Source organism: Manacus candei, unplaced genomic scaffold (assembly GCF_025592945.1).
Source record: "Manacus candei isolate 608988 ecotype Guabito, Panama unplaced genomic scaffold, ASM2559294v1 h1tg000019l, whole genome shotgun sequence".
Classification (NCBI taxonomy): domain Eukaryota; kingdom Metazoa; phylum Chordata; class Aves; order Passeriformes; family Pipridae; genus Manacus; species Manacus candei.
This window is the reverse complement of record NW_026138067.1, coordinates 4,751,550-4,777,732: the sequence shown is the minus strand read 5'-3', so window position 1 is coordinate 4,777,732 and position 26,183 is coordinate 4,751,550. Positions and strand designations below refer to the sequence as shown.

Genomic DNA, 26,183 nt, shown 5'->3' with positions numbered 1-26,183 from the left:
TAACACTGATAACTTGGTAGCAGTGGGATGGGAATTTGGGTCTTCAGAGAGACCACGGTGCTTAGCCAGAGACCCACTACCTGTTTGCCACACCAGCTGGGCCCTGCCCTTCTGTGAGGCGAAAGAGGACACACACCAAACATGTTAGACATTTAGTCCTGCCCCAGGCACCTCTTACAGCTCTTGGTGAAATACTCCTTGCTCTGGAGGGTCTGCTCCCCCTCCTCTGGGCAGTCATTGAAATCCACTTCCCAGCCCCAGGACCTCAAGTCCTTCTTGACACATCATCTCTCCAGTCCTTTCACCAACACTCAGCCCTTTAATCTTTCTCCTTTGCTTCTACTCTCCCCATTTTTGGGGGCAAAACAGAGTGACCAAAAGATTAATGTTAATTATTCCTCCAGAATTTTGCTGCAAACGACATAGTTCCACAGGAGGCCATAAGGCCAGTTAGCATTTTATCAGCACAGGGACAGCCTCCCTTTGTCCCAGGGCCACACACCCTGCTGCTATCTTGTATCAGCTCTGACTCTGGGGATAGAACTAAGTCACTAAAACATCCCAAACTAACTCACTGCAAAAAATAAAATCCAACCACACAACTAACTGGCCCTTAAGAGGGAAGTGGTCAGGATTTCATGGGCTGGAGAACAGGAGAGAGCCCTGAGGACAAGGGAAGAAAGGAGCAAGAACAGGGAATGGTCCTTCTCTTCTCAGTGGCAACCAGTCCCTGGGTATGTTCAGCCAACAGTGGAACCACAAAAGGTCAGTCAGTGCCCTCTAAAGGATGGCTGGGCAGGGCCACACTCCCAAGCCTGCAAAAACACCAGTTTGGGCCATAATGGGTCCCAACTGTAACCCAAAATGCTTTGGAAGCCAGAGACACCACAAAATTCACCTCAACAGAACAGTTATTATGATATGTAACAATGGCAGCACCCTACTTTCCACCTCGTACAGGTAAGAGCAGCCTGATAAGGCAGATATTGATGGCCAGTACAATCCCTTTGAACCAAGAGGAAAACTGCTGTGGTGTCAGTAATGGAGAGGGGAACAGGGTCAGCTTTGGCCAGAAAGTCCACATCATGCTATGGGCAAGCAATCTGGCTCCTTTCACAAGTGAAGGCCACAGTTTGACTATACAGTACATTGGGCTGCAACGTCCTAAAACTGCGTTAAAGTGCGTGACATGAAGTATTTACTGAAATAAACTCCTCATGGTGGAACACTTTGCCCAAACAATTGTCAGTTTTACTCATACAGGTAGAAGCTTTATGCAGGTTCTGTCATCTGTGCCTGGGTCAGGGTTTCATGGCAACTCATATACAGAACCTTAGAACACTCTGAGTTGGAAGGGGACCCACAAAGATCAAGTACAACTCCTGGCCCTGCACAAGATCTTGGATGTTTTGTCATATGTTCCTTTTTGTTCTCCAATTGCCCCTTTATTCTCCATGTCACCAGCTTCCTTCAAATACAGATCCTTTCAATCCTGTTCACATCTTCTCTCTGCTATGTGCAGGTCTCCTCCTGCCTCAGATCTCAGGTCTTGTGTCCAACTCCAGGAAATGCTTGCCCAGATCCTCCTGCCACTGATGCAAATTCACTCAGGAAATGTGAGCACAGCACAGGTATTGTGCTGGCAGTGGGAGAGGGGAGCCTGGCAAGCAGATCCTTAGGTGGGCGCAGCATTGTGGAGCCAATAGGTATCGACCAAGGTGAGAAGTGAGAGTTCAATCAAGCCAGCACAGACTCAACGAAAGCTCATTCACGTATGACTCTCATTTTGAGGGTCCCATAAAGGCTTATTGTCACCAGCCAACTCCTCATGCTGTGCATGAGCTGTGTCTCCATGCTCTCCACGCTCCTTCCTCAGCAGACATCCTTCCCATGCCACGCTGCCAACGTGGACCCAGCCCCAGTGCTCAGACCAGGCTGCAGGAGGCACTGTGTGGCCACACACAGCCCAGCCTGGCCCAGCCCTGCCATCCACCCTGCCTCTCTGTCCTCCCTCACTTTCACTCAGGTCTGTGAATCCCATTCTACTTCAGTTTCGTTTTGACTTTTGCTTTTCCTCTCTGCAACTCGTTATCAGACAGTCCCTGCAGTTTTCTTTGGCTCACCATGTGAACAGAGATAATTAGTCACAGGCTGTCAGGGCCTGCAGGACTGTGCTACAGGAGGTACAGAGAATATTGGCAGGATCTGGGTTAGAAAATCACAGGCTACTAATTCAAAGGTGGCAGGATCACAATAAAGTTGTTAAAGGACCTGGACTGAGACCTGTGAGAAAAATTTGGGGCAAAGCATCATCTGTAAGAAGCACAGAAATTTGTCCTGCATAAGGAAAATCTAAAATCATAGTGAGCAGATAAAGAAGTTTATAAACTAAAGGAGTAGATAAGTTTATAAGCTAAAGGAGTAAACTGACCAAAGCATATTTTGCTATTTGGTCCTTTTGGCTCTCATGGTAAGTAAACGAACTGCAGCTGGTCCAGTGAAGGTCCATGTTTTCTCTCAGGTAACACACTCTTATGTTACCACCATCAGCCTTTTGTAAAGGGAATATGCACACAAAATTCCCACAACACAAAAGGGCTGGCACTTCATTATGCACACAGTGTGCACGTAGCACAGCAATAGCAGCTCCCTCTGAAATAGAGAATCACAGGTTGGCATATGCTGGCACAAAAATCACTATCCCATAGACGTGCTAATTCAGCAATGCCCACCTTAAACAGACTATTGTTCATGCCAGAGTTCACTCCAGTCTGACCCGCTTCCTGAGCCAGCACCACAGACCAGAACACTTTCAAATGCATATACTGGAAGACAGACATGTCTCTGTTAGAATAAAAGTACTTCAAAAAGAAAAAACAAACAAACAAACAAACCACCAAAACCAAACAAACAAAAAACAAAAAAAAACAAACCAAAACAAACAAAAAACCAACCAAACAACCCCCCAAACAAACAAACAAACCCCCAAAGACAACAAAAAACAAACAAACCAACCCCAAAACAAAAAACAAACAAGCAAACAAAACCAAAAAAAAAGGGAAAAAAATGTCCTGCGCTTTTATTGGGGATAGAATTAGAAAGAACTGCAAAAATGGGAACTTGGGTCAGAGATTAAGAAAATAATTTCCAAGTTAAGGAGAGAAAAGCCCTGGAATAGACTGCCTTTGAGATTACTGAATTACTATCCTTGGAGAATTTCTATGAAAAAGCTTGAAAAATCTCAGTCAGGAGGATACAGTGTTCTCATTTGGGGAGGGAATGGAGTTAGAACACCTACCACGCTTCTTTCTTGTCTTTTCCTTGCACTCCCTACCATCTCCCCCCTCAAATTCTGCATCTTTAACAGTCTACAGTCTAGGTGCTTAGAAATATGGCAATAACTGTTTCCCAAGTACACAACACTTACCAGTCACTATGTGGAACTTTGAGGACGATCAGGAACAGCAGCATGATACTCATATTTTTTTGATTGGACTACTCTGGCTCCTAAGGAAGAAATAATGTAGCTACTGATGAAGGGAGCAAGCCTCAGAGCTAACCAATTCTGATTCTAGCTAGTAAAGGGCAGAGGGAAACACAAACCTGTTTTTCATAAAACCTTGATTTGGTGGTTTTCTAAGTGAGGGGGGTGGACTGTATCTGGCAGAGGATGTGGCTGAGCAGAGGTGGCCGTATTAGGGACACAGATGGAGCAGCACAAAGCTCACTCTTGGGAAAGAAGAAGGGGTGAGAGAGGACAACCATCTGGAGGCCCAGAGCAGCTGAGCCTGTCATCAGAGCAGTGTGTGACAGCTGGGCATGGACTTGCCCTGCTCTGGCTCTCCACTGTCTCTCTCCTCCAGTCAGTCTTCCCAGAGCACCTCCTTGCCCAGCCTTGGCTCTGGTACCTCTTCCTTGGCACATCCATCTTTCCAATCCTGACAGTATCTCCCAAGGCTTAATAATTAACCAGTTCTTAGAGAGAGGAGAGGGAAACAGAGTATACTCTTGAAGTGTTATGAGGGGGAAAATGCTGCAATAGTCCTGACCAAATTTAGCTCAGTACCTTCCTATTTCCTCAACTGCACTTGGCATTGGAAAAAACAATTCCACTGCACAAACCTGTCGCTTTGTTTGCCTCAGGCACATTATAAAGTAATTAACTGTTACCTTTCCCGTGTCATGACTGCCTGAGAATGACACTTCTTTCCCTGTTCATTGCCAAAGTGATTTCTCCTTCACAGGTTCAGTAAAGGAAACAGACATATAGTTCTTTGTATGAATGAAGAATAGTCCCAAAAATAAGAAAGCAAAATTGCTTTTGCCCACATTCAAGAAAACTCAAATTACAGAGCTCTAAGGTCTTGATGTGGGGTTTTTCCTTTTTTTTCATTTTTTAATTAAACAAATTACTCAGAATTTGAGTTTGGCTGGGCTGAAAAGATTATCTAGCACTGAAAAGACTATCTGGACTAAGTAGGCTACCAAAAGCAAACAGTGTTATCAGCCCGGCACTCATTTTAAAGAAACTGGCACTCCCCTTCAAAAGGTACATGTTCTTCCTTATCTCTTTAACACACACCATCAAGGTTTTAGCTCTCACAATGTCATTTTAGCACATGGCATTGCTCTGTGGCTGAACAGAAAAGGAAAACGCTGAGATGTGAAAATGATCAAGCAGTTCCTGAAGTCAGAAACAGTTTGTGTATTCTGAATAATAAACCCTTCTTTTTAACATTAACTGTCAGCTGTGTTAAATAATAAAAAATTGATCTTCAATATAGGCACTTGACAGATACAATTTAAAAATGCTTCCTGTGGCTAACTATAAAGCTGGTTTTGTATAATTTTCAACAGTTTAGTTCAATCTATCATGTATCAAAAAGTCATAATTCCTAGGTAACAGAGAGAAAATTTACTGAAGTCTGAACAAATTTCAATAACTCCCCTACTTCCACGATAGCCTAGAATAAAAAAATAATTGCATTCACAAATCATAATACCACTGGCACTAAAGAAAAATCTTGTATCTGCCTAGAGCTTTAAGTTACAAAGGATCTTTATTTAACTTTGGTAGGGCTTATGTTTAGAAAACATGTACCTGTGTACCCTGAAATATTAATCAATTGCTGTCAGTGAAAAATATTGTGCAAAAATTATTCTTTTCCCTATTTGTTAGTTCTATGAATATTGAGTTGAAAGGAGGCAACACATGCATCAGGTAACTACTTTTACCTTGATTGCAAAAACACTTTGAAGATTTACAATTAAACAGTTACTGCCCCTCATTCAATTTCTGTTTGACTTAGATTCCCTGAAGCTGCCAAAGGAAACACGGAGTATATATTCCAGCCAAACCTCAAACCTGGCATTTCAAAGAAGCAGTGTCTGCTAAGAAGGACAACTTCTAGGCCCAGCCACACACGTGTAACACCTGCAATGACAGGACATGCACTGGGCTGATGAGACATGCTTGCTACAGCAACTTTTATCAGCCACCATATGGAATTTGAGAGCAGCAGAGCTACAGTGGATCTTGGAGGGACCCAGATGAAAATATCGGATAATATAAGGGCTCTCCTGCCAGGATCCCTCACAGACCCTAAATCTCATCAGGGCTGTGGACTGCAGTTCTGGGTGGGCAGTTGGCAGAACTGAGCACAAGCATCCAAGTCCTCTATGGGATTTAATCCTAAATTACTAGCAGAATTTTGCAGGACCAGAATCTAAAGTTTAATGAAGACCTTGTGCCTCAACCACAAAATCGTCCCTTCTTGTTGCCTTAAAACACTTAGGCCACATTTTGAAAACTAAGTTTGCTACAGGAGAAGGACAAGATAATTGTTTTGGGCACCACAGCTAACTATACCTATCTCCTACTTGAAAAGGGTTTTCTCTTATAAAGGATAAATAAAGCCCCATTTAATACTTTTGAGATTATAAGGGTGGTGGTGGGAGGGAGTGGATATCAAAACTAACAGTTACATCCTTGCTTCAGGTCAAAGCCAAAGCAGTGCAATCTATGAGGACAAGACCCAAGATGCATATGTACTATTTTGCCAAAAGAACAAATATTGGGCATGATTAATTAGAAAGTTCCAGTGCTTCTGAACAATAACTTGAACTTTCCTGGATATCCATCTAAGGCTGAGGGTGCATTTTTACTGCCTCACTAGCATTTAGTGTTAGAGAACTCTGAAGTCATACGGTGTTAAGAGGCTAACTGCAAGATCACCAGAAAGGCCCTTTCTGCTGAACAGAACTTGCAAATTTAAAGAATTAAGTTGGGTAAGGAAGGAGATATGCCTTACCATGCTCTGGGTTCTATCTTGCCATTGTCCAGGAGTGCCAAGGGCAGAAATGGAGCAACCTAACTCTCAAGAAAGATCAGGAACATGCCAACGGAAGAAGAAACATGTAAGAATATGCCCAAGTGCCAATGACAGAGAAAACAGCAGTATGAAAAAGGACAGTCTGGGGAAAGGAGACATGCTGAAGAGCAGAACCATGTAAGAAGGGAGAGAGCAGAAACAATGCACTACACATCCTAGGGAGGGCATTATAAACCAGTATTTAAACTAGAGAAGGTTTTTTTCCTATAAAAATCACAGCTTAAATTTTAACACATCAAACCTCACTCTAAGAACTTGCTGACTCTGGCCATCTGCTTTACTCATCTGAGAGAAGCCACCACAGCTACAGCAGGACACGTTCATTTGTCAGCTGCTCCAAGTGCAAGTCAGTACCTGTTTAAAGCCAGCGTGGGGTGGGGGCTGAATGAGGATGTCACACTTTGCCAGGGGACACAGGGAGATGCCAACTCTGCCACAGGGTTGGTCACCTCCAACAAGGGCAGTGAAACTGCAGCAGTTGCTGAGTGCAAGGGGAATCTTTCACATGTGACAGCAAAATTCCACAAGTACTCACCTCTCTAGGTCTATTTGAACCTGTAATGGCAAATGCTGATCAAAGATGAATAAAACAACATATGAATCATAAAACAAGACAATAAAATAAAGTGCAAAGCTGCAGACCATTCTTGCTTTCTTGAAGCTGTGTAAAGAACAAACAAGAAAAAAAGACATACAGAAGAAAAACTACATGAAACATAATAGAGCTGTTATCCCCAAGACTTCTGCATATCCACAATCTGCCTTCCTGCCTTTACACTCATAGTAATGTTTAGCACAAGTGTAAGTACTTGCACATTTGTTTAGCAGGAAAGAAGCAAATTTTATTTGATTTGTTATTTTGTGAAAATCTGAAACATATTTAATCAGCTGGTAATAAAAAAGCCCATAGAATTCTAAATGATAGGAAAATATCTTCACTTCTTGTGAAAGGCTTCAGGGATTTTTTTTAGGACTAGGGAAGCTCGCTAAAAATAAGAGTATGCCTGTCACAGGTTTCCCAAAATCTGTAGGACTGCCTTGGTGTTTAAGGAAAGACTGGACGTGGCACTCCGTGCCATGGTCTTGTTGACAGGGTGGTGTTCGGTCACAGGTGGGACTCGATGATCTGAGCTCTTTCCAACCTAATTCATTCTGTGATTCTGTGCGTAATTCTCTCCGAAAAATACTGCATATGGCACAAGTCACGACACTGATTTGACAAGCTTCTATCGTTGCCTTTCATCACCTCTGAAAACTGCTCGGGAAGACGGCGGAGACGCCACACACACAAAGACGTGAAAAGATGCTCAGGAAACTCCCGGTACCACCCAGCCCACAGCCCGAATTCCAGCGTTTTGGCACAAAACACAGCGATAAAACACGTTTAATTCAAGGAACGGCCAGAGTAAAGCGCAGACACCGCTAGGAGCAGCTTATTGCATGTTGACAACACCCACGGCGGAGCCGCCCCAGCTCCGAACTTTCCTCCGCTCCCCGTTCCCGTCCCGCGCATGCGCCGAGCGCACCCGCAAGCCCCGCCCCGCCCCGGCCTCGCGCGCGCGTCCTTCCCCGGGGGCGGGGCGGGGCGAGCGGCGCACGCGCAATGACCGCTAACCCTCCCCCCGCGCCCCCCGCCGTTGGTCCCACCCGACCCGCACGCGCACTCGGGCCCACCCGCCTCCCCCCGCGCCGCGCACATGTGCGCGCTCCGCCGCGCACGCGCTGTGTCGCCGAGCCGCTCCCCCCGAGCGCGCTGCCCCTCGTGACGCCATCCGTGCGCAGGCGCGGCCCGCGCACCACCGCCCCTCCTCCCCGCCGCGCCCTCGCGCATGCGCTGGAGCCGCCTCCCGGTGCCGGCCGCGGCTCGTGTCCCCGCCCCTGCATGCGGGTGCGCGTGCGCGGCGCCGTGCGTGGCGCGCGGCGCGGCGGGGGCGGGGGGCGGGGCGGGTATATATAGAGCGCGGCCGGGGCGGTGGCCGCCCCCTTGTCCCCCGGCCGCCGTCGGAGCTGTGTGCGCAGTGCGTGTGCTCCGGACCACCCGGACACGCCGGCCCGGCCCCGCAGCACCATTTATTACTAAAAAAAATATTTAAAAAAGCCAAAAAAAATCCAAAAATCTTAAAAAAGCCTTTTTAAAAAAAATAATAATCCTCTCTCCTCATCCAACCTCCCCGAACAACCTTTCTGCAAACGGCCGGTTTGATATAAAATAACCCGGTGAAGCGAAGCCCCCGGACCCGGCGCAGCCGAGAGGAGACACAAGAGCGAGCCCGACCCCGCCGAGCGCAGCACCCGCCGCCAGCTCCGCCCGGCCCGCACGGAGCGCCCCGACCCCCGCCCGCCCATCCGCCGCACCCGCCGCAGCCGTTGAGTCCGAGCGGCCCCGCGCCGCCTCCGCCGGCCCCGCTCGCACCGACCGCCGCGGCCTCCGCCTCGTCAGCGCCCCCCCCCGCGCCGGGAGACGGCGGCAGGATGAACCCCAGCGCCCCCAGCTACCCCATGGCCTCGCTCTACGTGGGGGACCTGCACCCCGACGTGACCGAGGCCATGCTCTACGAGAAGTTCAGCCCCGCCGGGCCCATCCTATCCATCCGCGTCTGCAGGGACATGATCACCCGCCGCTCGCTCGGCTACGCCTATGTCAACTTCCAGCAGCCCGCCGACGGTGAGTGCCGGGCCGCGGGCGGCGGCGGAGCCATGTTTGTCCCCTGCCCGCCGCCCAGGCCGCCGCCCCGCATCCATTTTACCGCCCGGGACGGGGCGGCCCCGGCGGGGCGCGGGGGGAAGTTGGCGGCAGGGCCGGCGCTCACACGCGGCCCGGGCCGCCCGCCCCTCGTGGCGGCCGCAGGAGCCGGGGGGGAGGCGCTTCGGCGCACCGGGAGCGGCCGCGGGGCCCCGGCGATGGGCGGGGGAGCGCCCGGGGCCCGGCGGGGCTGCCCCCGCTCCCGGGGAGGGGGCTGTGGGTGAATGTGCAGGCGGCTCTCCACGTATGTCCGAGGTGAAGGGTGGCTGGGGGAGAACATCGCGGTCCTTAGCGCCTTTTAATGACCGCGCAGGGGCTGGGCGTGTGTGAGTACGTGGTTGGGAGGCCGGCAGGAGGAAGTAGGACGCACCGGCGTGGCCGGGCAGTTTCACAGGCGGCCAGGCCGGAGCGTTTGTTGGAGCACCATGGCAGGTCTGTCACGTGCGGGAAGGGCATGAAGCTGCTCGGGCCTCCTTGTGCTCGCTCCTCGTGTGGCTGTGGCCCAAGCTGTCCTCTGATTCATTTCTCTTCTCAGTAAACTCTCTGACGTGTTTCCCGAGTTGTGTTTTTTATGAAACTTACTTTTTCACGAAGTGTTGCTGCTTCTTTAAAGTTATATCGATAACGAAACTTTCCATGTAGTTCTGGCCGTGTTGGCAATACAGCTTGTTCACTTGGAGGATGTTTCCGTAAAAGAACCAAATGTGACTGGTTTTAAGTTTTATGGAGTCCAATTTACAGAAAAATACTAATTTGCTCATTAGAATGTAAGTGATTTCAAGTACAGTTAAGTAAGCAGCTTTCTATTGTAATGGTTTTATTTTCAAGCATATAAAAGTGAGAGACTTAAATTACAAACTTTTTAAGCAATTAGATTAACTGGCTCTCAAAATTGGCTTTAGCATACAACCATTATCAGATCAGACTTTGGTGTACCGATGATATCTGTATGTAAGTAGTAAAAGTTAGTGCCTCATCTTAATAGGCAGATATTCCACTTGTTATCAGCTTTTTCCATTCAGAGAGCTTTTGATTTATTCAGCCATTGTTTAGGGTGAGACAATTTGAGTGCTTATTTTGACATACTTGTTTTCATTCAATAAAAACATATGGTACAGTTTCTCAAAAAGAAAGGTCAGTACATTGGTATGATAATGTCAGTGCAGAGACTGAAGGTAATTCAAATGCTTCTCCTCCTTAGTACTGACAGAATCCTGTAAGGGCCAACTTTATCATTGTCAGTAGTTGAGCAACCAGTACATTTTGTGACTTGGTTTGTAATTTGACAAATGTGGGAACAAATACAACTTTTTCACCTGAGCAGAACTTAATTCAGAGAGAACTTACCTCTTAGAAAGGTGCTGTTACTCCAGATGTTATAACTATTTTTCTGACTTTGGGAAACACATGTATTTTTTTTATAACTAGTCCAGTTCAGCTAAAAGTATTTCTGATCTGTATAAAACCTGCATCTGGCATGTATCTGGAAGCACTTGTTTACAATATGCTTCAATGACACTGTGTGATTATACTTTTTTCAACATTTTTAGAATTGGATGGTTTTGGCAAATACCTAAAAAGTATTTGCTGGTCTTGCAGATCATTCTGTCTCTTTACTGAAACCTTGAAATAGGAACTCTGAGGGTGAGTGGCTATTCTTACAGTGATGTGGGTTTCATTTTGATTCCAAACTACCTTTTCTTGGTTTAGCCAAATTTTTAGCTACATCTCAGGCTATGCCTATTAAACAGCCAGTAACAACTAGGTTGGGTTTTGAAAAATGTTTTTGAAGGTGTGCTTGGCATTACCAGCTGTCTGTAAACTAGGGATCTCAAAGCTCTTCCAAAAACTAATTAGACCTGATGACACATTTGTGAGGTATGCACATGTTTCATAGTTGTGACTTTTCTGAATTTGAGTCAGAGTCTGGAGTAAAACTCAGGCAATCTTGTTTAATCACTAAACTAGAAATATTCTTGAGTAGTCTGAAACTGCACTACTTCGAATTTTTAGAAAGGTTATTTTTCCAGAGGTTAATTATTTAGCAAATAGCTATTGCTATTTGCCTTTAGCATGGGTTAGCATTAAGGATATATTCTATGTGATTTTGAAATTGTTAAAGTGGACTGTCCAGTTGCTGACGACTAAAATGGGAGCTGGTGAGTCATTCAGAGCTCCAGCAGAATCAGCAGAAGTACAGCCCGGGTAGGTGTGTCCGTTGGTAACAAGTTCGCTGCTGAATGGAGCTGTCTCCTGCAGCCAGCACAGCCTTTTATGGCTGAAATGTGATGAAAGTGAGCCAGTTTCACTAGTTGTGAATTTTAATGAGTTATTTGTACCTAGTTGCAGATGGGTTCTAGTACTGTTTTAAAAATCTGCTGTGGAATGACAATGTGGTGTTGGTTAAGCAGAAATATTTAAATTTCTTGTAATTTTGTTCCATAGGAGAGATGAGGAGAGCTGTTGAGAGTTTCCAGGCTGTCCTTGTGGAGAAATTCACTGTTCTAAGACACAGGCTCGCTATTAGTCAAGAGTGGTAATGTTTGCAAAGGCTAATATGGACCCACTTTGAGTCAGATGATTGGGAAATGTGTCTAGGAACACACATTTTTCAGGACAGTCAGGATTGTTCTAGAAGCAATTAGTGTGAATTAGAAAAGCCCGTTTTCTAGTAAAGGAAACCCGGTTACTACTTCTGGAAATAATGAACTGTTTGTTGCTGGCACTTTTGTTAGTACTGTCAGTAATAATTCTAATGACTTCTAGGGCAATAGTGAAGTCTTATATGTTTCTACTATGGCCGGTCTGATATCCACAGTTCTTTTTTTCCTTTTTTTTTCATCTCCTCCCACCTCCCCTGCCTAAATTTAAAGCTTTCCGGAGATTTTTGTTTCTTATTATCAGTATCTAGGTTGTCTTTTCTGCTTAATTTATATTAATGTTTTTGAAAGCTTTATTAACTTGTTTAGAAAACTGACAATGCATGTAATTTTTGTGGGTATTGTCATGTGAATGTGGTAATAGTACCAGTAATTTTTTTTCCCCATGAAAATGTTAGATGTCTGTCTCTTTAACATGTACAGACGTCCTTCAGAGAGTATAATCTCCAAATTCACTGTAATCTGAAAACGTGACGAGAAAGGGTGTAAAACCTGGTGTATCAGCTGAACCAGTAGTTCATTGCAAATTTTCTTTGGCATGATAGGCAACAACACGGCTAAAGATAAAAGCAGCACTTAAAGAACAAAAACATTAAACAAGGATTTGTACAATGTGATTGGCCCTTGGTCCTCTCAAGTAAAGTAATGCTAACTACAGCATGTAGTTAGCTGCCATGGGTCTGTTTTTAAACTAACATGAAGCTGATTTCAGTCTTGCTAGCATCATATTGTTCTGATATATGCAAATTACAATGAAGTGAGTTAGTACCAATGGGTGTGAATTCAGGTATTGCCTGGGACTTTTCTCAGTGTTCTTCCAGACATACAGGAATAATGATGAAAAGAAGCTGCCCTACTTGAGAACTGTTGCTCTTTCTTGTTTAAATACATTGTTAACTCAAAGCATGACAGACATATCTTGTTGCTTTGAAGGGAACTGTGAAAACTGAACAAGTCTCAATACTTCCCCATCTAAATATAGTGAGATTTTAAATGAAGGATTTGGAAAGTTAGTTACAGAGTTCTGCTGGAAAAACTGCTCTGTTGGAGTAACAAAACCTGGTTTATGTTACTTTGTTTTGCTATTTTAATGCTTCCTATTTAACTGAGTTCATAAGTATTTCATCGTGAGCTTTTAATTAATATTTACATAATTTCAGATTTTCGAAATTAAGTTCTAGTTTTGAATCTCTTTGATCTGTCTCTTACCTGGAATTCCATCACAGATTTTTGGTCACTAAGGAAAGAGTTGTGTGGAACAGCTGCCTGAACCAGGCTTCAACATCCACCTAGTGCAAAGAAATTTTGTCAATTTAGAAGTATTGGTGATGTAGGAGTTCTTATGTTAATGTTTGCAAAAGGCCTCATATAGGCACAAGTTGTACCTCTAAAAGCGTTTTTATTGACACAATATACATCTACAAGATATGGGCTTGGTTGAGATGATTTTCACAAATGTTTAAACTTTTGTAATTGCCACCACTCCATGCGTTTTCACTGTACCATCTTTTCATAGTGGGCTCCAGTCCTGTAGGCTACTGGGGTTTCTACATCTTGCTCAACTGACTTGTGCTCCTTCCTAAGTGCAGCTTTTGCTGAGGAGTTTTTGCCAGTTTTTACCGGCATACAGCAGAGAGGGGTCTATTTACATTGGAGGTTTGGGTTTGCATCTTGGTGGTGGTTCTGAACTTGAAATAGTAAAAATATTATTAAGACTTGTACTCCAAATGGTATTCGTGTGCTTATTAAGGTAACTTTAGTGTTTTCTACTAATTCCGTAATGTTTTTCCAGCTGAACGAGCTTTGGATACCATGAACTTTGATGTCATAAAAGGCAAACCAGTGCGCATCATGTGGTCTCAGCGCGACCCATCTCTACGCAAAAGCGGTGTAGGAAACATCTTCATCAAAAACTTGGACAAATCAATTGATAACAAAGCTTTGTATGACACATTTTCTGCTTTTGGGAACATCCTATCTTGTAAGGTTAGTGGAAAATAAATTGGTTTGACACACAGACTCCTTGTTTTACGCTGGAAACGTTGCATGGGTATTACAACGAGGTTTTTCATTAATAGGTGGTATGTGATGAAAATGGATCCAAGGGTTATGGATTTGTACATTTTGAGACACAAGAAGCTGCAGAAAGAGCTATTGAAAAAATGAATGGTATGCTGCTTAATGACCGCAAAGTGTAAGTACATAAATACATAGTTGGGGATCAACAAACTGAAATTCATTTTACAGGAGGCAGAGATTTAAAAGCTTACCTAAGAAAGGCAGGTTGTTTAAAAGTTTCTAATTTTAAGAAGATTTAGAGTTTTAGTGCTAGGGATTCTATGAATTGGATCACCTCCATACTGTAAGTGCAGACTTAAGTTGAAAAAGGCAAATAATGGACCCTAGAGAAAGAAACCTTTGTCTTAATTGTCTTACAGGCCAGTATTGTAAGGAGAGGATTCGGGAAATTCTGTGGTTTTTTGATATTACTGGTCTGAGATAAAATACAATCCATTGGGTATCCTGAATAATACTTCCTTTATAAGAGTAGTGAGATAGGTGTGTTATCCATTTTTTGGATGAAACTTAAACTTAGAGTTACAGTTACTTAGCACTGAAGAGTGGTCAGTTGACATTAATGTTTTTATATGAATGTCTGTTAATAGGCATAGCTAGGGTGCAGAAAATAAAACTGAGAGAAGTATAATGTTTTAAACATCATCACTGTTATACACTGTAGGAAAATAGTTATTTGGCTACTTGGTTAGTGATATTTAAGCTGGGGGGGGGAATGAGTGTGCCTCACAGCTATTCCTAAGCAATCGTTATGGTATTTGGTAGAGTTGCAAAAGAACAACTCTCTAAATATGTGAGAGTGTTTGGAAAAAAGATAACAGAAATTGGTATCAGTTACCATCATGGATTATTTTTACACATAGAGGTGGATGGATCAAACCAGATATAGGGAGAACACATATTTTTAAACTAGTTTTCGTGCTTGTTCTGGTCTTGAGTGACTTACTATGGAGCTTTTCTTTTCTGTTCAGTGTCCATCTTTATACAACTTTAAATTAGTAAAAAACGGTCAGCATGTAGTTACAAAAGCATATGGGTAAAATACATAATGAGAGTTAATTTTGCTTTGAATTTCTATTCAGGTTAGGCTTTTAGAAGTCAAAACACTTCACTCACTATCAAAATCTGCTGAAAATACTATTGTTCTTACTCTTCTTGATTGTGATAAATTGGGTGAAGTTGTCAAAGTTTAAAATCTTTGAGTTACTGTTTGCTACTTGAATGCATTTGCCAAATTTGAAACTATAAAGTTAGACAATACAATAGAATTTGAAAGCAAAAGTCTGCTACAGTTGGAAATCAGTGTCAACCATGTACAGTCTGTGCCAGAGCAGGTCCTTGGGCAGCAGAATGTTGTGTTCGGGTTCTGTTCTTTCTCTGATAGTATGAACTGACCTTTGTTGTTCCCAGCCAATTTGCAATGGAATGTGACTAAAGAGCAAGTTGAACTATTTTATTTCACTATGCCTATTAAAAAGTCTTTGATATAGGCTGGGAAGGTGTGTGAGGGAGTGCGGGAGGTTAGTTAAATATCCCTTCCCTAATAACTGGATCAGGGAGCAGTAACTGCTTTAAGGCTGCCAAGTTTTTAGTATGGCAGAGGGATTATGCTGATATCTAGAATTTCTGTTTAGCCTCTTTACTTAGTACTCTTTCCATTGTCCAGCTCCTGTTGTCAAAGGCTGTTTTTGTAAGAGTGAACAATCTCGCCAATGGCTTGAAAGCATTTTCTTGCATAGTAACTGTGATAAACATGCTGATGTAGCAAAGGATAGTGCAGTTGTTTTTCTGATAGAGTTTTATTGTAAATGTTTTATCTAAAGAATTTCATACCTGTAGTGAACAAGACTGATTATGAAAAATATTATGCCAAAGGATTAAAGTAAATTTTTAAACCTTGACGAACTTGCTTGAATCTATATTATCATGTTCTTTCTGCAACTAGATTTGTTGGAAGGTTTAAATCACGCAAGGAACGTGAGGCAGAGCTTGGAGCTAGAGCAAAAGAATTCACCAATGTTTACATCAAAAATTTTGGAGAAGACATGGATGATGAGAGACTTAAGGAACTCTTTGGCAAGTTTGGTAATGTCTTAAAGTTTTTATAACACAAGTGAACTTCAGCTTACTTCTTGTATCTTATCTGTACAGTGCTTTGCAATACAAGGAATCAGCTGGCCGTCTGATGTTTATTTAAAATAGTAATAAAGGGTACTTAATTCCATTTCGGATTCAAAGGTACAGTAATATCCAAATTTTAAATAGGCAGAACAGCGTATATAATCCTGCTGTTGGAATTGCTTGAAATAATCTGAAAACAGTGTGTCTGTAAACAGTCTTGAATGGGTTCTGCAATTTTTTGGAAGTTGCAAATGGGAGTGCTTTCTGGTTTAATACCGATTGATGTTATGAATGCACAAGAAGAGTTACAAATGAGTTTACTATTACTTTCGTTGACCTGCAGACTTACCTCTGTTATTCAGTCACATTGTGATGGTTGACCTAATACAAAATTATAAGGAGCTATTCCAGTGCCAAGCTATATGATTCAGCCTTGATCCTTGGTTATGCACAGGACAAAGTTATGGCAGACATATGACCATGATCTAGTAATGTATATGATGTGTCACTACTGAAGCAGGAAATGGCAAACCCCTTAATGCAGTTACAGATTTTTCACATATTGTTTTCAATCTCAGCTTTATTTTGGGGGTTTTTTTCCTCCATGCTTTTGGTGTTCTCCAATGGATATGATGTAAAGCAAGAGAAAGCCTTGTATAAGAGATATCGTGTAGCAGCCCTAAGCAACATTTACAGGAAATTCCTTTCTGCTACTGAAGTATCTGTGGTTGAAACAGTAGTGAGTTTAGCTGATACCACAGCTAAATTGGCAGCTCCCAATTGGGGCTGTGAACTGCAGGTTTTCAAAGGTTTGGAAATACTGAACGGGGATGGCCTTAAACCAGGATAAATGGTAAAGCACATGCCCAATTGCAAGGCCTCCTCTCTGGCTTTCAGTACCTGTTTCAAAGGATGAAAGCACTAACACTTTTTAAATGTTGTCATTTTTAATGATTAAAAAAAAATCATTCACTTTGAGGTGAAATTCTTATCCCATTTTGGTTGAAAGTACAGTAGGAAAGAAATTCAGCAGGGCAGACTTCAGCTATAATGGCTGAAGTTCATTATCAGGGCAAATTAGTAATTTCATATTAATGGATGACATTTAGTAGATGCTATTATTAGTTTGTAACACAAGTGAAATAAACTAGATATTAAGACTTCTAAAAAAGATGCTTAAAAAGTGAAGAGAGTACACTCTGCATACGAAGCATAAGTATTTCATTCTCTTTTTAGGTCCTGCCCTAAGTGTGAAAGTTATGACTGATGAGAGTGGAAAATCCAAAGGCTTTGGCTTCGTTAGTTTTGAAAGACATGAAGATGCCCAAAAAGTAAGCTTATGGAGACCCAAATAATATTTCATTGAGTGGTTTGAAATCTTGCAAATTCGTTAAGGTTTTTTAATTGGTCAAGGACACTGCAAAAGTGGGTGTTCACTTCCTAAATGACTTAGCACAGTTTCTGTCATTTAGAGTGATTTCCTATGAGCAAATGTTCGTTGATCTGAGGAGCCTATTAAGTCAAGATACCCTGAGACAGCTGGAACTAGTGTAGAAATGAGGAATTTTGAATAATTTAATAGCCAGGTTTACTTGGGCTTAAAGGTCTCAATGATATTTGGACTCAGTCATGCTGGGCAGCATACAAGCACAGTAAATTACTACATCTCTGCAAAACTGAGATGAATCATTGGATCCAATTTGGTTGCACAAAATGTTTGTGCAAAGCAGAAAGGATTGTGTTTTCAAACTTCAGCTCTGCAAAGTCAGCAGGAAAGCCATTAGTTTTATAGGGCATGTTTGGCACAGCTGTAAGAAAATAGTTATACAGCCCTGTGATGTTGCTTTTACTCTGAAGGATAACTTTGGAAGAAGGGTCCTTTTTATTCATATATTTGCCTATAACATGCCAGTATGCTGTATAACTTTGTCAACTGGTTGCTTTGATATGTCAGTTGACTGTGGCAGTAAGGACATAGCATCAGGAGAGAAACAGCACAGAGCAAATGGCGACAAAGTTTGCTTTTCAAAAGGCATTTTGGTGATTTGTCAGTACTGCATGTGTACAAGCGAGAGATTAGAATAAATCCTGTCTTATATATACACATTTCAGTCTTACATTGATTGATGAATTGTTTCTCTTAGAGTACTTAAAATCACATGTTGGGGGTTTTACATAACAAAATTCTAATATCTCTGTAAAAATATTTCCTTAATGAAAGACTAAAAATTTTAAGAAAAAACCATATATACCATCTGTAGCTTAACATATAGTATAGACAATCTGATAGATATTACAGTTTCAGATGTATTTAAAAGTATTTAAAAACAGAACTAAGTGAATTAGAGATTTTCAGTTTAATTTGCCTACTTTTCTCTGCCTTTAGCAAGATAAGGTTGGAGAAGTAGTTTTTCTTGTGTGACTTGGGTGTTTTTTCTTCCAACTTCATATAAAAAAGTGTTTTGCATCCTTGTGACTTGTCTTTAACAGGACAGAAGTATAATCGGAAAGCAATTTCCATGTTACCTTAAGCAGGGAAATCTTAGGGTATTTTGTTCCATTTTGGGATATTTCAAGATAGATTGGCTCTTTTTCTGGAATCTGTATTTAACTTTTTATATTTGAATTGCATTTTTTTGTATTTCTGAAAAACACTGGAGTACAAAGCATTGCTAATGTGTTGTTTTTTAATGAAGGCTGTAGATGAGATGAATGGGAAAGAGCTCAATGGGAAACAAATTTATGTTGGCCGGGCTCAGAAAAAGGTGGAAAGACAGACGGAGCTGAAGCGCAAGTTTGAACAAATGAAGCAGGACAGGATCACCAGATACCAGGTTCAGTTTTAATTCAAGAGAACTAACTTTATTGTGTGGTATTTTGAGACTTACACAGAACACTTGCTTTCAAAAATAACTTGCCTGTTTTCTCAGGGTGTAAACCTTTATGTGAAAAATCTTGATGATGGGATTGATGATGAGCGTCTCCGAAAAGAATTTTCCCCATTTGGTACAATTACTAGTGCAAAGGTAAAGTTCTTAGATTGTGCTCATCTGTTCTCTGAAAATGAACAATGATCCTTCACCAGAGAAAATTATTACATTGACTAACAGATGTGACCCACTATGTACGTGGGCATCTGCTTTCTTGATTATTGTACATCTCAGATTAAAAACCGTATGATCATCCTTTCTTGTACTGATATTAATGTAAGAAATTATCTTTTCAGTGCAATAGTATGCTCATTATTATTTCACTGAAATTTTCATCTATATTTAGTTAACAGCTACCTATTAATTAAGCGATAATACTCCTTTCTGTAAATAATTCAGTAAAACAAACCTGTGATCTCACTTCTAATAAGCTGAAATGAGAAACTCATATAAGTTGAGTAGGTATGCCACAGGATATTTAGTTTTAAAACTAAATTTTGTACTCACAGGTCATGATGGAAGGTGGCCGCAGCAAAGGATTTGGATTTGTATGCTTTTCGTCACCAGAGGAAGCCACCAAAGCAGTCACAGAAATGAATGGTAGAATTGTGGCTACTAAACCATTATATGTAGCTCTAGCCCAGCGTAAAGAGGAGCGCCAAGCTCATCTCACAAACCAGTACATGCAGAGAATGGCAAGTGTAAGAGCAGTACCTAATCCTGTAATCAATCCCTACCAGCCAGCACCTCCTTCAGGTTACTTCATGGCAGCTATCCCACAGGTACGTGTAGAGAAACGGAATTTTTTGTGCTGTGTATAAAATCTGTTCAGATTTAACAGTAAATAAAACTAGTAGCATGTGTCCATAATTTCAGCAGTCTAATCTCATAGCAGAAGGGTGACGACTGTTCAACGTGCCCTTCACAGACCACAGAGTTATGCAATGTTTTTTATATTTGGCAGACTCAGAACCGTGCTGCATACTATCCTACTAATCAGCTCGCTCAACTTGCTAGACCTAGTCCTCGCTGGACTGCTCAGGGTGCCAGACCTCATCGTAAGTCACTTCTTTACTTCTTTCTAGTGATTGCAGTAAGCTCCATAGTGTTTACCTTTGCACTTTTAAGTATATTTTCATGTATCGGTCTTTTCTTTGTCATACTGTCACCATTCAGTGTTTCAGTGTGTAACAAATATATTTTCTAAACTGTAGCATTCCAAAACATGCCTGGTGCTATCCGCCCAGCAGCACCCAGACCACCGTTCAGTACCATGAGACCAGCTTCTTCACAAGTTCCACGAGTCATGTCAACACAGCGTGTTGGTGAGTTTGGTTTATGCAAACTTTAAGTATTAAACTTCTCTTTTAATTTTGCTGGATCGGGATGATCTCTCGAAAGCATTCTTAAGTTCAATATCACATGTGGTAACACTTCCCTCCTTTTCCAGCTCTTACTAAATTAAAAAGCTAGTATCACCTTCTAGTAGTTGCTCTTAAAAACTGTCCCAGCAAAGACTCTAGCTGTGATCCCACCTCTTTAGGATGAAGCATTTTTTTCTTGTTATATGTGCTTTAGTAGTACTGTATGATGGCTTCTGTAATTTCTAAACATCATTGTGGCAATTTTAATAGGTCACATGTAGAATTACTGAGATGATAGAATTTTAGCTCTTATTATTTTGCCATAGAATACTGTGAGTCAGTATCATATATGCAAAATCTGAACATGAATGAATGAACCAGAATTGATTTTAATCATAGAGTGGTTTGGATTGGAAGGGACCTTAATCATCATCTAGTTCCAACCCCCCTACCATGGGCAGGGACACTTTCCACTAGACCAAGATAATCGAAGCCCCATGCAGCTTGGTCTTGAACACCTCCAGGGATGGGGAATCTACAACCTCTCTGGAGGCATAATTTTCTCAGAATGTATTAGACAGCTATTTGCTTGCTGAAAGGTTTGTGGTTTTTTTTTTTTTGAATGACTGACATAATGTGCTCAGGAAATCAAGTGTCCTTTAGGTTAGAATGAAATTAAATTAATACTCAACCAAAGTGGGTGTTTTCTTACAGATCTTTTTTCAATAGCATGTGTGAAAAGCAATTCATGACTGAAGTGAAAGTAGCATCCAGTAAATTTTGAGCTTTGAAGTTTCAGATATGACTGCTGGTACAACAGTTGACAATACCACTGAGATGAATCTATAATACAATACCTAAACTAGGTATTCAGTTCGAGTTGACTTGTTATGCTTTTAACTTGTACAGTTTAGACTAAATTAAAATAATAATAATTATTTACATACAGAATTGTTACTCTTTTTTCAGCTAATACATCAACACAAACAATGGGTCCACGTCCTGCAGCAGCAGCTACTGCAGCTACTCCTGCTGTACGCACAGTACCACAGTACAAATACGCTGCAGGTGTCCGTAATCCTCAGCAGCATCTTAACACACAGCCACAGGTTGCTATGCAGCAGGTATGGAATTTTAGGAACTGCTCTGTGCTTTTACTGATGTTTTTTGCAGAGGAAGGTGGAGGGGAGGGAGGCACTTGTAATTAAGAGTTGTCATTCTAGAATTCAGGTTCTGCATTGTGGCAGCAGAGTAAAAGCGTTGGTGATTAAGTATATTTCAAGTTCACCTGGGAAAGGGTGTGATCCCGTGTTACTTCATATTTTCTAGTTGCTTGATACCTTAGCCTAAATTCCTGTGTTCACTCCTCAATGGAGTGATTGATAATCTTCGGCATCACTCAGCTCTAACCAGTACTATTTGATTAAATTGACTTAGTTGTAATTTCTTCCATGCTTCTGACAGTGTAGGCCTTGTTTATGCTGAGTTGTTGGATATTTGAAGCTGTACCTAACTATGAACTAGAATTTAATTTTCAAATGGTGTCAAATTAATTTGCAGCCTGCTGTCCATGTGCAAGGTCAGGAACCCTTGACTGCTTCCATGTTGGCTTCTGCCCCTCCACAAGAACAAAAGCAGATGTTAGGTATGTATACCATGCCTTTCTCTATGCAGAAGGACAGTCAAAGTACTCTTTTATCAGTCTTAAAATGCTGAGTAAATGGTTTTAGCAGTAGAACAAGATATTTGTTTTCCTTTTCCCTTAAATCTAGTCTGCGTTTGTCAGGTGAGATTTGTCCCTGATTAACTTTTTTTCTCTCTAGGTGAACGTCTATTCCCTCTCATTCAAAGCATGCACCCTACTCTGGCGGGTAAGATCACTGGGATGTTGTTGGAGATTGACAACTCTGAACTCCTCCACATGCTCGAGTCTCCTGAGTCTCTTCGTTCGAAGGTAGGTGGACTTACACTAATTTGGTCAGTGGTTAAATCTACACTGATCTAACAAGTATTTATGCTGGCACAGTGGAGCAGCAGTGCAATGCAGCAGTGGCTCAGGGCAAGAGTATCCTCCTTCACAGGGTGGCAGTGACTGGAACTGTAATGTTATCCTTCTTTGTTTTTTTAACATTGCAGGCATTGTTATGTGTAAAATTTACACTGCATCATTAACTTAAATAGATAGAAATTGCTAAGCTTCCCTTTATTAATTTTTCTTTTTTACTCAAAAGGTTGATGAAGCTGTAGCCGTACTACAAGCCCACCAAGCTAAAGAGGCTGCTCAAAAGGCAGTTAATAATCCCACTGGGGTTCCAAGTGTTTAATAGGTAAGTCTTCTGAGCGCTGTAGTTTCATAGGTTGACTGGGGCAATAGTCTGTGGTCTATGGCCTTATAAGCAGCATGTGTCCAGGCCCTGTATCATTTGCAGCCACAGAAAGTAGCAGCTTTGGTAAACAAACTTCTGTGCTCACTCCGGTTGTCCAGTTCTGTAGCTCTCAGTTAGTAAAAGCTACTGACGTGTCTTGTGTATTTAGTTAGTACTAGAGCATTAGTTCTAACAGCATAATTAGCTGGAATTAGTTCTAGGCATGTGTGCAAAAATGGGCAGTTCTGTCAAATGTTACTATTCATACTGTTGTTTGAGAGGAACTTGTGGAATTGAAGTAAGCTTAAAGTGGTAGTCCAACCCCATTGTTTCTTAAAAATAAAATAGCTTATTTACATTATAATTTGTATATACTTGCCAAAATCTAAAGTTATACATTAATTGAAAACTAAACTATAAAACTAAACTATATATTGTCTTGACCTCACAGTTGCATGAATTTAACTTTGATGTCAATTAAAATACTGATTTGTCTTTATTGCCTTCTGTGGGGCTGATATCTTAGTTGTGCACAGCAGAAAGAGCCAAAAGGTGGTACCTTTACAATTTTGACAGGGGAAAATGTGAATAATAATAAATCAATATTTAAAATAATTTCTAATAATCGATATCTTCAAATGTTGAGGATAAAAAAGAATCTATTATCTATTCAGTCTGGTTAGGTTTTGCCTGTCTGTGAACTTATTCACATTTGTAGCTATCATTTGAAGATGAATTCAACATTTGATCATGTAGAATTTTCTTTTTTATTGATATTTTAATTTCTGCAATTTTCCTTTCAAAGGCAGAATTTGAGTCATGTTTTTTACGTATTCTTTTTTTTTTTTTTGCTAGTGACACTTTCACACTGGAGATACCAAGTGCTGAATCAGTTGTTTCTCCTAAACTAAAGTGCCCAGACTTTGAGACCACTACTCCACCTGCTCCATTATGTTTTAGTAACTGGAAATTGAAAATACTACTAGGGGAGTTATCCAATGAGCCTCAGTCTGCTGGCCTTAAGAGTAGAGGTGACCTGCAGTCAAGTTAGTCACAGTAACAAACATTGTGCGTAGGCACTGTCTGAAGCTGTGACGTTTGAAGTACAGTTCTAGAGTCAGTTTTGTCTTACCAAGGAATCACAGACTTTGCATACTTTACTTCCTGATACTCTGCTTGCAAAGACCTGTGGTATGATCGATTCCATGAAAGCCCAGGATGCTGCCTGGCACACAGCTGCAGAAAGCATATCTGGAAACATAAGATGCTGCTTTAATTTTAGAACCTAACAGCGTTGTTTTTGTTTGCAGAAAGATCCGGGACTACAATCTAGAACTTCGCTTCACCGAAGAAAAAAAAATCTAAACATGGAAAAACTATTAAATATTGAGAAAAACATTGCAAAATATAAAAGAAATAAAAAAAGGAAAGGAAACTTTGAAGCTTACGTACAGAGCAACGCCGGGGCTAGCAAAACAAATGCTAGTCCTAGATTACTTATGGATTTAAAATTTTTAAAAAAAATAGTAAAATAAAAAATACAAATTAATGTTTTATAAACCCGGGGAAAAGAATTTTCAGCACAGTACAAAAATTTAAAGCATTCCTTTCTTTAATTTTGTAATTCTTTACTGTGTAAAAGCTCAGAATATCACCACTGTTTTAGTTGACAGTGGGAATTGATAGCTGAGCAAAAGAAACATAATTTGGATTATAAAATTCTTGGTTTAATAAAAATTCCTTAAACACTGACTTACTTGTGATGGTCTCTTTTGTACAGTGAACTTCTCATAATGTTATTCAGAATGCCAAGTTAAATCCCACTCTATGGTATGTTTTAGTGGTTTATAGAGAAGATTAGCCTCCATATAGGCACCTGTTACTGATAATATAAACTTAGGCATTAAAACCAATTAAAAGAGCAGTGAGATCTGGCTTTTAGATCTGTAATAGGAACAGTGTCTGAGATTTTTTAATTATCTAATTAGAAATAGACCTTTAAAATACCCTGCTTTGAGATGACCAGGAGGAAATGTACACATGGTGCTTGTTCTCACAGGTTTTGGTGGAAGGAACAATCTCTACAAAGATCTCCAGCTGTGTGTTTAGATGACCAACAAGCCCTGAGGTGCAGGCAGTCGGATGAAGTTGATGAATGAGCAAGAATTGGCTGCAATAGACAGTGTTCCAAAATTCTATTACTGTGAACATATGAAGACAAGGCATTCCTAGAACAAAAAAAAAGTGAGGCTTCAGGTGATAACGCACTAAAACTAATGCACTTGGCACAGAAACCAAAAGATCATACTTTTTGCATAGTAAAAATCCTGTGAATAGGACTTCTTCATGTGTATTTCTAATCCTGTGTTCCCTAGCAAGCAAATGACTTCTGTCTTTTTGCTCTGTTATTAAGAAACCAGTTGGGTTTAGTTTTTCTATATTTCAGGGGTTTTTAATGTGAAAAATCCTTCTTAACAGGCAACTTTGAAAATCTCAGCTACCTCTTTGGCAGCTAAAATATTGAATTATTACTGAGAAAGAATGCAGTTAGGGTACTTTAAATCAGCAGCTTTGAAAATGGATCTCAAATTCAGTGCTGTTCCTAATTTCTTAATACTCACTACAAACATCTTTTCATGAACTTGTGATGTGTCACAGAGCTCTGCATACAGTGAGCTTACACAAAACTGGGTGAAGCTTTTTATCAAGTTTCTGAATGGTAAAATAATTCTAGCAGCTTTACTGGCTCCAGGAACCTGCTGCATCCTGCAAAAGGTGACCTTTCTTGTTCATTCTTACACATGACTGTCATAAAAAACAAGGTGGCAGGAGAGGGAAGTGGTTTTTTTTAAATAAATTGCCTTTTGCACTAACTCTGATCTAGAGTAGCACAGAAGCAATTTTGTCTCCACTTGGGGCTGATAGGATCTTCAGGGGTTTGTGTGTTAGTCACTGGAAACAGTGTCCAGACAAATGGCACATGGCACCAAAGGCAAGAAAACCCAGCTCTAGCCACGTGAGCTGTTCATTTGTTACAGGACCTTACTGAGTTTGAAATTTTTGCAGGATTAACACCTAAATGTGTAACTAAGCATGTGTTACATGCATAACCAAGACACAGTAGCAAGAACTTTTCTTGTAAAACAAACTTTCACTTAAGTTAGCAGATACATAGAACTTGCCTGTCCACAGATAAGCTATCCTGTTGTTGCTGCCTTGCCTTTTTTTTTTCCCTTCAAGGAGGGACTACTTTAGACTTGTAGAATAAAAGAGGAGTTTTCTGCCCAGTTTAGCCCGTAATTTGCTCTATAAGCTGCTTATTCAAAATTGATAATGCAGAGGAAGAAAGGAGGTAATGAAAATGAGATGTCCTTCTCTTACAGAGAAGAGATAAAAATTTGGCAGGCTGGGCTGGGGAAAGGCACAAACATCTGTTAGTCATGGAGGAAGGCATGACCCTTAGCCACTGCAATCCAGTGGGGCTCCAGTTGCTGTACGTAAATAATACAGATTATACGGAATTCATAGGAA

At 41.2% G+C, this 26,183-nt stretch overlaps 1 protein-coding gene and 1 long non-coding RNA gene across 3 annotated transcripts; one reads left to right on the top strand and one right to left on the bottom strand.

Annotated features, from left to right (window-relative positions):
- Positions 1-2,437: 2,437 nt before the first annotated feature.
- On the bottom strand, positions 2,438-7,957 carry LOC127470153 (uncharacterized). Its single transcript, XR_007904186.1, has 3 exons — positions 4,171-7,957; positions 3,428-3,507; positions 2,438-2,825 (listed from the first exon to the last, which is right to left on the bottom strand). It is a non-coding gene; the product is annotated as an uncharacterized LOC127470153 (long non-coding RNA).
- A 374-nt stretch (positions 7,958-8,331) lies between these two features.
- PABPC1 (poly(A) binding protein cytoplasmic 1) lies at positions 8,332-24,404 on the top strand. Of its 2 annotated transcripts, none has more exons than XM_051785337.1 (15): positions 8,332-9,057; positions 13,588-13,781; positions 13,874-13,989; positions 15,817-15,956; positions 17,229-17,323; positions 18,689-18,826; positions 18,923-19,018; positions 19,432-19,704; positions 19,887-19,980; positions 20,137-20,247; positions 21,256-21,410; positions 21,847-21,931; positions 22,110-22,240; positions 22,518-22,613; positions 23,963-24,404. In XM_051785337.1, the coding sequence occupies exons 1-14, from the start codon at positions 8,865-8,867 to the stop codon at positions 22,608-22,610; spliced, it is 1,914 nt and encodes a 637-aa protein (XP_051641297.1). In that variant the 5' UTR covers positions 8,332-8,864; the 3' UTR covers positions 22,611-22,613; positions 23,963-24,404. The 2 variants fall into 2 exon arrangements, with proteins under 2 accessions (XP_051641297.1, XP_051641298.1); XM_051785338.1 differs by having other exon boundaries at positions 23,508-24,028.
- Positions 24,405-26,183: the final 1,779 nt, after the last annotated feature.

What these genes read in the sequence shown, in the direction of transcription:
- PABPC1 (XM_051785337.1), top strand. Translation starts at nt 8,865, where the DNA reads ATGAACCCCAGCGCCCCCAGCTACCCCATGGCCTCGCTCTACGTGGGG. An exon ending in GGAACATCCTATCTTGTAAG is followed by an intron (nt 13,782 to 13,873) that starts GTTAGTGGAAAA and finishes TTTCATTAATAG; the next exon opens with GTGGTATGTGATGAAAATGG. An exon ending in TCAGGGTGCCAGACCTCATC is followed by an intron (nt 19,981 to 20,136) that starts GTAAGTCACTTC and finishes TCTAAACTGTAG; the next exon opens with CATTCCAAAACATGCCTGGT.